At 34.2% G+C, this 12,084-nt stretch overlaps 1 protein-coding gene across 1 annotated transcript; it reads left to right on the forward strand.

Annotated features, from left to right (window-relative positions):
- The first annotated feature begins 3 nt into the window (after window positions 1-3).
- Window positions 4-6,627, forward strand: LOC129799108 (tubulin polyglutamylase TTLL6-like). The gene is made up of 2 exons (XM_055842746.1): window positions 4-128; window positions 5,043-6,627. The coding sequence occupies exons 1-2, from the start codon at window positions 55-57 to the stop codon at window positions 6,580-6,582; spliced, it is 1,614 nt and encodes a 537-aa protein (XP_055698721.1). The 5' UTR covers window positions 4-54; the 3' UTR covers window positions 6,583-6,627.
- Window positions 6,628-12,084: the final 5,457 nt, after the last annotated feature.

A 12,084-nucleotide genomic window follows, 5' to 3' on the forward strand; every position in this document is an offset into this window, starting at 1 on the left:
AGTCTGCTGATTTATTTTTTCTTCGAAGGGATTTATTTTGTGAGTCGCGAAAAAATGGTAAATTCCGAGAGGAATAATGGAACTTCCGGCGAGAAAATTGAAAAGTGTGCAAATGGAAAGGCTTCCAGGTAGGTTTTTTTCAATAACTCAGGATTTTTTGCTCTGTCTTAGGGCTTCATATTCGAGATATCTAAGTCACTTTTTAAGGAAATAAAAAATTTTTGATAATTAAATTAGCATCTGGCCAGTAATAAATGCAAAATAGATCTTCAAAATTTGGTTTTAATGGACTCCGACATAACTTTCATTCAGGAAAGTTTCATGAAACCGAAATTCAGATCACTTTCTTTCTGAAAGATTTTTCATATAGCTGTCTCATTTTCGCACTTAAAATTCGGTTGAACTAAATTAAATTTGTTGTGATGTTCAAGAGAAGAAGAAGAGTGAGGAAAGGTAGGTGGGACAGACATATGCAAAACGTTAGAGCAAGAAAGAGAGATCAAATTTAATTTTCTGAATTTTTTCTGATTAAGAAGATGCGCCCCGAAAGCAAAATCGAATTTCTTAATCAATTTATAAACTAATTTTTAATAGTCTGCAGCAGATTGACAAGTATCTTGCTAAAAATGGTAAGTAACAGCTCTTGCATTCCTTTTAGATCAGGAAAATTCCATGAAATCGAAATTCACATTTCTTTCTTCCTCAAACAATGCATATGTATATCTCATTCTTTTGCACTCTTCTTATTATAAACATCACAACAAATTCAATTTAGCTCAATCGAATTTGGAGTGCGAGAAAATGGGAAAGACTTATCAAAAATCTTTATAGAAAGAAAAGAACGCAAATTTTGATTTCATGCGATTTTCATGATTTAAAGATGTTCCAGAGCCATTATGAACCATTTTCATATTTTACAAAAATGGATTTTTTACTTACTAAATTTTATCAATGTACTAACAAAATTTTACTAATTTACTTATCAAAAATATTTTACCCATAAAAATAATTCTCGCTTTGTCAAAACTTGAATGATGATTTAAAATCGCTTTCAAAGCTCTAATCTAAATTGAATACTGATCAAATTTGATTTTTTCCTCTGGCACGCCTTTTAGATCAGGAAAATTTCATATAATCGAAATTCACATATCTTTCTTTTCCAAAGGTTTTTGTATATGTCTATCTCATTCTTTTGCACTCCAAATTCGATCAAGCTAAATTAAATTTCTTGTGATGTTTAAAATAAGAAGAAGAGTCCGAAAGAGTGAGATAGACATATGCAATGGGTTTGAGATAGAAAGGGATGCGAATTTTGACTTTATAAAATTTTCCTGAACTAAAAAGTGTGCCGGAGTCATTATGAACGATTTGCATATTTTACGAAAATGGATTTTTTTCTACTTAACAAATTTTACTAATACTACTTCTAATTTACTTTAAATATTTATCCATTAATATAATTAGTATTTAAAATCAAGGCAAGTAAAAAAAAATAATCTTAGCCTGGCCGAAATTTGAATGATATCTACAGTAGACTCTTGCTTAATCGGGCGAAAAATTTCGTTGACAATTTTCATGTTTAAATATAAAGCTAATTTGCTCAAATTCGCTGTAGTTCTTCCTATTTTATCGTGATTCTTTACAATTGAGCGGTTTTTGTGGAATTTACAAAGGCTTTGACGCCCAAATCTATCGATAAACCGTATGGCCTTTTTCCCCAAATGCCCATTTGAGAGAAAGTCTACTGTAAATGCTTTTAGAGTTTTAATCTAAATTGAGTAATGATCAAATTTGATTTTCTGTTTACTAAATTAAATTTCTACTGCTCATTTGCACTTCATATCGACTTTTATCTTCCTAAATTTAACAATAATCAAAATAGGTCTCGAAGCTTGAGACACTCGAAACTTTATTAGGCAAGGGATATCAAAAATCCATTGGAACTTTCTAAGGGGGCGTGGCTTGAATGTATCTGGGCGGAACTTATTCATTTAACCCTTTAACGACGAGACACTTTTTACGGACTGAAAATCAACAATAAAAATTAAACTGAGTAACATAATCAATGATAAGTCTTACATCTAACCTTGGAAAGTCCAACAGAGTCTGATTCGGTATGTTTTTTGCTTCTATGAACGATAGGAACGAAAATAGTCTAAAAATTTAAGTAATTTTTCTGACAATACTAATGAATAATATTTTTCGCTTTAATGAAAAATATTACGTATGAGTATTGTAGTTTTTATTGCCAAAAGGGTTTTGCTTAAAAAAAATTGGAAGTATAAAAAATAAATAAAATTAATTATGAATTTGAGAATTTAAAAATTCGCCATTTTTGAGCTTAAATATTTACTACATACCAAATAGCTAGAGACTTACAAAAAATATTCTAGATTCCTTCAACCTTCTACTTTACAATTATGTACAGACTAGTCCCCGGCAAGTGGCCTTCAAAGTTGAAGCCAATTTCTTACTTTCACAACAAATGCGTATGGGAATTTTTCTACACTCGTGATCGTTATGCTAATTATTTAAAAAGTGTGAAGTTTTTCCGTATTATAAGATACCTTTCCGTATGGAGGGGTAAATATATTAAATTTTTGTTTAAATAAATTTTTTCCTTGGAGCACTGTGAGCTGAGTCGGAGATCAATTTAGGAATTGCCTTCAAATAGTTCCATATAAAAAGGCCAACTTGCCAGGCGCTTTAGATTTTTTTTTTTAGACATTTTAGACATTTTTAGACATTAGAAAAAAAATACCTTTAGGTAGTCAGGAAAAATTATTATCTTTATGGGACACCGGTGTTCCAATCGTCCTTAAAGAGTTAATCTAACTTGAGTACTGATCAAATTTGATTTTCGGTTTACTAAATTAAATTTCTACTTCTCATTTGCTCTTCATAGGGGGAAGTAGGGCACCTTTGAATGTGGGGCACCTTTAAAATTGAGATTTTTCATCTATTTTTAAATAAAATTGAGCCCTATCGTGATATAATTTTGCTGCACAAACAAACTGAGAGGCTAAATTACTTTTTGATATGGCTCAATTCCACTTAGGAGAAAAATCTCAATTTCAAAGGTGCCTCACTTCCCCCTATCGACTTTTGTCTTCCTAAATTTAAAAAGGGACAGATAATCCTAACCGGCTTATGTAGGTGAGATTCTTAACGTGAGCTAACTCGGAGTGCATGCAAATTCGATTTGGAGCTGAAGTTGGGAGACGCCATTCAGTTATCTTGAATAAAATTCGTGAAATTATACAAATTTTGTATTTAAACCAAAATATCAAAGATTTGGATGGAGTGACAGAAAAGTGATATATGGGTGAAATGTAGACCAGAATGTACTCTATAATTTTCCTATAGAACATGATCTCATCGATTACTCAGAAGCCAAGATATGCGAGGTTTTTTGTTTCTTAACTCGTTTTTTCATCCAGAGTGCCCCAAGTAGTCATTTGTTGAACTTCAACTATATCAAAGAATTGTTGTATTTTGCGGGACTTTCCATTTAAAACCCTATTTTAAGTGTCTTGGTGGAGTAGAGGCAGTCAAATTGGCATCTGAGTGATTTCAAAGCGTTATTATGGGAAAAATCAATTTTTTCACACTTAAACGGCAAAATCGGAGTGATAGCGTAGTTTGAGCGGAAAATGATGTATGGACGAAATGTAGAGACAAATGTGCTCTACAATTATGTCGAAGTAATCATCAAAATCGGTTCAGCGACAGTCGAGATAATTGAGGTTATGTGATATTGAAATTGGTTTTTCGACTGTGGCGCCCCTGGTGTTGGTCCCACGAAGTTCAAATATTCTAGAAAGTTGTAGCATTTGGTGAGATCTTTCGTTTAAGCCCTCATTCATCAAAATCGGTCACATAGAACCGGAGATATGATTTTTTGAATTTTGTGAACTTTGACCCCTCATATCTCCGGTTCTATTGAAACCACAGCGCGCATACGCACCATTTTGGAAACGTCCTAGACTGGACTACAACATACTAAAATTTCATTAACTTGCACAATGCCGTTTTTGAGAAAAGTGACTTTGAATTTCGATGAATTTTGACGCTATCACAGCGCCACCTGTGGTGAAATTTTGAACTTCCATCTGAAAGTGCTCATCGAGACGAAACCAAAAAGGTAAAATTTAGGTCGCTATGTTAATTAGAACCGGAGATAGAGGCCGGTCAATGTTCGAACTTTGACCCCTTATAGCTCGGGTCAGGGGTTATGGATTGACTTAAGGTTTTTTTTGTTTGATAGGTATAATCAACGGCTACAACATACTAAAATTTCAGCCCGATTGCATAAGGAATTTTTGAGTTATTTAACTTTTAAGATTTAAAAATTTTCTTTTTAAAAAAAGCGCCCCTAGCGGTGGTTTTATGAACTTGCGATGTTAGAAGGGGAAGTGGCATTTCACGAGAGCTTTCCAAAAAGCCCTCATTTTTTAAATTCTGACAATTAGAACCGGAGTTATGGCCATTTTAAGAAATTTTTTTTGGACCCTTATAGCTCGGGTCAGGGGGGTCGGGGGACCTTAAGTTTGGTATTGATGGAAAGCTCTAAGGCCCAGCTATAACATACTAAAATTTGAGTCCGCTGAATGCCATAGGGGCGGAGCTATTGAGAAAACAAAAAAAGGGGGGTCTTCAAAATGGCGGAAGGAGGGGTGGGGGGTGGGGGGTCTATGCACCAAGTTGCAATTTTCACCCGATATATAACCTTTGCCGAAAACCGCAAGTCGATATCTTTTTTAGTTTAGGAGCTATTAAGCTCCAAAGAGCGGCCGGCCGGCCGGCCGGCCGGGAACGTAAATTAGCCACATATATATTCGTGATCAGGAAGTGCTGAAAAACATTTTGGCCAAATTTGAGGTCGATCGGACGACATGAAATTTTGTTAGGATTATAGTAGGTGAGATTGTTAAGAATCTCACCTAATAACGATCCCTTCTGAGATCAAGACCTCCTTGAATCCTGTAAATTATTCTTGGTCATTATGCTTTTTTATAGAAAATTGGGATGGTCTCTTCCAGGAAGAAGCAGATAAAATTCTGTGCGTCTTTGACGCGATACCAGTCGGTAATTAGAGTGGCAAAGGATTTAGGTTTTCGCCTTGTGAACTCAGACGAAGCATGGAGTATCCTGTGGGCAGATGGACCAATTTCTCCGGAGATCATCAGACAGATGAAATCCTTTCAGCGCATCAATCATTTTCCAGGAATGCAAGAGCTGTCCATGAAGCGCTGTCTTGCTCGAAATCTCAACAGAATGGCCAGGTTCTTCCCCGATGATTATGATATTTTTCCCAAATCCTGGTGCCTCCCAATGGAACTCAATGATGCCCAGGAGTACAGCAGGAGCCACCCATCAACGGTGTTTATCTTGAAGCCTGACCATGGATCCCAGGGAAGGGGGATTCGTTTGTGCAGGAACTTGAGGTCAACCACGATGACTCAGGAGAAGGTTGTGTGCCAGGAATATGTGAAGAATCCCCTCCTGATCGATGGTTTCAAGTTTGACATGAGAGTTTACGTGCTGATCACTGATATGGATCCCTTGAGGGTTTACATTTACAATGAGGGACTGGCCAGATTCGCGACAAATAAGTACCATCAACCTTCGATCTCCAACAGAGGGAATATCTTCATGCACTTGACAAATTACTCTCTGAACAAGAACAGCCAGACTTTCTGCCCAGACTCTGAGAGTGGGAGCAAGAGAACTTTTTCTGTGCTGAACAGAATCCTCCAGGAAGGGGGTTTCAATGTCCAGGAGCTGTGGAATCAAATTGACGATGTTATCCTTAAGACAATCTTCAGTGCTTACACCACTTTGAGGCATATCTATCGGGCTACTTTCCACAATCATCGCTTCCGTTCTGGGGGATTTGAAGTTCTTGGATTTGACATAATCATCGATAGGAAGATGAAACCTCTAATTCTGGAGATTAATCAGAGTCCCAGCTTCCATACAGACCAAGAAGTTGATCTAGAAGTCAAGGATACTCTCATAAGGGATACTTTTCGTCTTCTCCTGACTTCGAGGAGGAAGTGCGGGAATTACCGGCTTCTCTGGCCAAATTCTGAAAAAGATAGCTACACTAAATACCTTGAGCATCCCTCTTCGCTCTTTGCCACAACAAAAAGTGCCCAGATCAGGCAAGAGAAAGCCAAGGATACCCGGGAGAAGCTCCAGAAAATTCCTGACCTGAACCCCGCGGAGAAGAACAGAGATTTTCCTGTCAATGACGATTGGAAACCGATTAAAATAGAGCATATTCGTGGAAGTGATCACAGCAGACTCTATTCCCTGGCTCAGAGGGAGACCCTGGTGAAACTCAGTGGGATTCAGCATATCGTCCTGAAGAATATGTTCGACAATGATCTCCTGACCTGGACAGATCGTGTGAAATTCGAGCCAATTATCAAAAAACTCGAAGCCAATGCCGAATCCATCGACTTCCCCTTCCTGGACATCGAATCGCCCCACATCAGCAAAATTCCCACCCTCCGTGGTGTCCGGAAAAACCGCACCACGATGCTCAGAGAAATCTCCCGGACAATTGATTCGTAGTAAAAATTGTTTTCACGATGAAAATAAAATATTAATAAAATTACACAACAGGTTTATTTATTATTAAATCTATTTTTCTCATAATTCACGCTCTCATTCACTGTTCTCACTCAAAAAAAAAACATCTTTGTTGATCTTGTGTGTAATTTTGCAGAGGTATTTTTCTTTTCAGATGCATTGAGATGAAAATTTAAGATTTTTGGGGATCACAAAAAAATTGTCAGTTATTTTTGTTTTCCTTGAAAATATTTTTCGGCTTTCTGCACAACTTTTTCCGCTTTTTCCTCTCTGTGATGATTTTTTCGTTAATGTTTTGAGGTATCCTTTTCTTAATCCAGATATTTTTCTTGTGATATTCCTCATTGATTTTTTTTTTGTATTTATTTACAAATTACAAAAAGATATTTTAATCACTGAAATTGTATTAGCTTTCAACCCCCAAACGGACAAGTCTCAGGACCGCAGAAAGATATTCTTCTTGTAAAGTACTCGTAACGCCTTATTTTTTGTAAGGCTAAAAAACGTTTTGTCAAATTAACAAGAAAAGTTTGTCAAAAGGGTGTTCTTCTAAACGAAATATAGGAAAGTTTTGCCAAATCAGCCGCCAACTAAGTTTTGTTAAAAGTTTGTCAAAAAGGTGTTCTTCCAAGCGGAATATGAAAAAGTTTGGCAAATTAGCGGCCAAATAGGTTTGTGAAAAGTTTGTCAAAAGAACATTCTTCCAAACGGAATATGGGGATGTTTCGCCAAATCAACGGTCAAGTCGGTTTTGTTAAAAGTTTGTCAAAAGGATATTCTTCCAAACGAAATATAGGAAAGTTTTGCCAAATCAGCAGCCAGCTAAGTTTTGTTAAAAGTTTGTCAAAAGAACGTTCTTCTAAACGGAATATGGAAAAGTTTTGCCAAATCAGCAGCCAACTAAGTTTTGTTAAAAGTTTGTCAAAAGAACGTTCTTCTAAACGGAATATGGAAAAGTTTTGCCAAATCAGCAGCCAACTAAGTTTTGTTAAAAGTTTGTCAAAAGAACGTTCTTCTAAACGGAATATGGAAAAGTTTTGCCAAATCATCAGCCAACTAAGTTTTGTTAAAAGTTTGTCAAAAGGGTGTTCTTCCAAGCGGAATATGAAAAAGTTTGGCAAATTAGCGGCCAAGTAGGTTTGTCAAAAGTTTGTCAGAAGGATGTTTTTCATAGATATGAAAAAAATTGTCAAATCAGAGGCCAACTAGGTTTCGTTAAAAATTTGTCAAAAGGATGTATTCCATATAAAATGTGTGAAAAGTGCTGCCAAATCAATAGCCAACTAAGTTTTGTTAAAAGTTTGTCAAAAGGGTGTTCTTCCAAACGGAATATGGGGAAATTTTGCTAAATCAGTAGCCAACTAAGTTTTCTAAAAAGTTGGTCAGAAGGATATTTTTCAAAGAATATGGAAAAGTTTTGTCAAATCAACTAGGTTTTGTTAAAAGTTTGTCAAAAGAACGTTTCTCCAAACGGAATATGGGGATGTTTTGCCAAATCAGCAGCCAACTAAATTTTGTAAAAAGTTTGTCTGAAGGATATTTATTCACAGAATATGAAAAAAAGTTTTGTTAAATCAGAAGCCAATTAGGTTTTGTTAAAAATTTGTTATAAGGATGTTTTCCATATAAAATGTGAGAAGAAGTTATGTCACATTGGAAAACAACATGCTTTTGACAAAATTTTGCAAAGATCTATTTGTACCCCTAGAAACCTTTTCTTTCATATTAGAAGAAATTATTTTAAATTATGCCTAATATTAGAATGATTTAACATCAAATATTTTTTATGGCAAGGTCTCAGGTCTGCATTTTAAGTTTCTAAAAGTACCTAGAATTCGAAACCGATTTTAACTTTGTGAACTAGGCTTCGGCCCTAAAATATTCAAAAAAAAAGAACCGTTTGTAGAATTGGCGCTATAATTCTGCTCAAAAAATACCGAATGAGAATAAGTTCTTTTCGATTTTCTTACAGCTCTGCACGATCACGATCCTCATAAATGCCTGGTTTTGTCGTCCTAATCCAGCAAAATGGGTCTATACAGTATTTATTATAACATCAACCGATTTCCAGACGAGGTCAGTAAAATGATAAGCAGGCGGAAGCCAACCATAAAGAAAAGCACGATAACTTTAATTCACATCGCTGCTGGAATTTCCTTCTTTTAGTACAGTCAGGGCAGGAATTTGATCTATCATTTGTGTTGGTTGAAAAGTCTTGGAATTCCTGACGGGCCTGAACTGATTCCAATCGGTTCTGAATCGATAATGAACCGATATATAATCGATGAATCCGAAATTCAACTATATTACTCCTTAGGTATTTTGGGAAATTGGTGTTTTGTTGAATTTGTGAAAGAAATATATGCATTTTTTTGTATTAATTGAAAAAATTGAACGTAATTTTGAATTTTGATAGTTCCTTCGAGGTTATGTCGTACATAACCCTAAATCCTGGGATTTCTTAACCGTAAAAAATCAGGTCTTACAATAGTAAAATACATAGATCGATAAAATTGTAGAACTGGAACCTGAATACTTTGCTTTTCCTCTAATGTTTTACATTGAACAATGATATTTCCTTCAAGGTTAGGTCCTACATAACCTTAAATACTTGGAATACCTCTATATCAAGTATTGGAATCAGGCCTAACATTAGTAAAACTGGTCGGTAAATTGTAGAATAGGAATTTGAGAGACTTGTTTTACCTATTTGTTTTTCATTGAACCATGGCAATTCCTTGGGATTAAGTCATAGTCATGCAGAACCTTAAATACTGGGATAACCTCTTTATCAAATAAAAGAATCAGATTCAATAATAGTGAAACTGGTCGATAATAAAGTGCAAATTTGAATTTGACAAACTTGAACTTTGAACGTTTCCTTCAAGATTAAGTCATAATCGTAAATAACCTTAAGAGTACTAGAACAACGAGAACAACTGATTTATCAAATTAAAAAAAAATAGGACCAACATTAGTAAAATCGGTTGGTAATTGTAGAATTTAAACAAGAAAGCTTTCCTCTGCTTCTTTTGTTTTACATTGCGCTATAACAAAGTTTCCTTCAAGGTTAGGTCATCCATAACCCAAAATACTTGGAAAATCTCTATATAAAAATCATGCTCAACACATTAGTAAAAACTGGTCGATAATTGTAGAATTGGAATTTGCGAGACTTGGCTCATCTATTTGCTTTTACAATTCCTTCAAAGTTAGCCTGTACATAACCTTAAATTGCGGAGCAATGACATAACCAAAAAATGAGTCTGATGATTGCTAAAATTAATTGTTATTCGAAGAATTAAAACCTGAGGGGCTTCCTTGCTTATTTTTATTAAAGTTTTACTTTTTGCAGAGGGCTGGTCTTACATAACCTTAAATACTGGGAAAATGTCTTTACCGAAAAGACTAATCAAGGTCAATAGGTAATAAAATCATTTTGATAATTGTTAAATTGGAACCTGAGAGATTTGTTTTTCCTAATCGTTTTTATATTAAGTTTTTGATATCTCTTTTGAGGTTAGGGCATGCATAACCTTGATTACTGGGAAAACTTCTTTACGGAAAAGACGAATCAGGTTCCATTAGTAGTGAAATCATTCCGATAATTTATTATTGGACCCTAAGAGAGACTTGCTTTTCCAGCCTTTTTAATTTCTTTTTTTTTTGAGTTTGTAATATTTCTTTTGAGGTTAGGGCCTGCATAACCTTAAACATTGGGAAATTTTCTTTATCGAAAAGAAGAATCGGGCTCAACAGGCAGTAAAATCATTCCGATAATTGTGGATTTGGAACCTGATAGACTTGCTTTTCCCATTTTTTTTTTTTTGAATTTTTGATATTTCCTTTGAGGTTATGGCGTGCATAACCTTAAATAATGGAAAATCTCTTTTACGGAAAAGAAGAATCAGGTTCAATTAGTTATAAAATGATTCCGATAATTGTGATTGGATTCTAAGAGACTTGCTATCCCAACCTTTTTAATTGTTTTTAAATTTGTGATATTTCCTTTGAGGTTAGGGCGTGCATAACCATGAATACTGGGAAAACTTCTTTGCGGAAAAGGAGAATCAGGTTCAATTAGCAATAAATGATTACGATAAGTGTGGATAAGATCCTAAGAGACTTGCTTCTCCAGATTTTTTTAATTGCTTTCAAGTTTGTGATATTTCCTTTAAGGTTAGGGCGTATATAACCTTGAATACTGGGAAAACTTCTTTACAGAAAAGGAGAATCAGGTTCAATTAGTAGTAAAATCTTTTTGATAACTGTGGATTGGATCCTAAGAGACTTTCTTTCGAGTTTGTGATACTTCCTTTGAGGTTATGGCATACATAACCTTAAAATCTGTAATTGTCCGTTTGAGGGTTAAAAGAATTCTTCAAAATTTCAAAATTGTAGATGATCCTTTTGAATTATTTCACTGGCAACCAGAGAGTCTGTGAATCTCTCCTTGAGAAAAAGATTGATCACTCCGAATTAAAGAATTTTATCAAAGACTATTTTGTAAAATGTGATATTTCATGTGATAGAGTTTGCTCAACGGCTATGTACACTGTCAAAAATTGTCTCATCATTCCCCTTTCATTCACTTTTTTTTCTCTCAAATTTAAACTATTTCAGCAAATATTCATTTTCTCACAGAATCATTCGAATCAGAATTACATTTTTTGCTATGTTTTTTTTTTGTGTTGTTAGTACGTTTTTTTTATACACTCTCATCGCACATTTATTATTTATATCTCAAATATTAATTACTTTAGTTGTTTTTTTCTCCTTTTCATTTTATTTTTTTTTCTTTTATAGTTAATTATTTCATTATAACAGATTATATTGCTCGAATTATAGTTATTCTTTTCGTCTGTCGTGATGAACAAAAAGATTTTTCTCATTTTTTGTAAAAAAAAACAATTTTTTAAAAAAAGGATTAAAAATGAAAAACAATTTGGAGGTTTTGATCAAAACAATTGAAAAAAAATGTTGGGGCTTTAGGAAAAAAAATCTCTGTGCTATTTTTGTCTTCAAGATTCTCTCTTCTTGCTCAAGATTACCTTTCATCCCATGTCCACACGCTTAAGTACAAAATTATTTGACAAATAATTTCTATTTTTCCGTTCGATTCTTTTCTCTATACCAAGTTTTTCTTTCCCTTTTAAACACGATAATTTTGATGTACAAGTTGCAAGACAAAAAAGAAACAATTTTTTTTTATCGATTTTCGCTCATTTAAATTACTTTTAAGAAATAAAATATAATTAAAATAAAAAAAAAACATGCACAGAACTAGTGACTTAATATTTCTCTCTGTATCTAAAGTTAGAGCCAGTCTTAATCTATTGGGAGCAAAAGAAAAGTTTTTTTAAAAAAAAAATATTGGGGGAGAAAAATAAAAGGAATTATTAATAATAGTAAAATCTTTTGACATTCCATTTCTTATACTCTTTCTCACATCATCTTCATGATAAAATTGATGATGGACTGTAA

Source organism: Phlebotomus papatasi, chromosome 1, assembly GCF_024763615.1.
Source record: "Phlebotomus papatasi isolate M1 chromosome 1, Ppap_2.1, whole genome shotgun sequence".
In the NCBI taxonomy this organism is placed as follows: Eukaryota; Metazoa; Arthropoda; class Insecta; order Diptera; family Psychodidae; genus Phlebotomus; species Phlebotomus papatasi.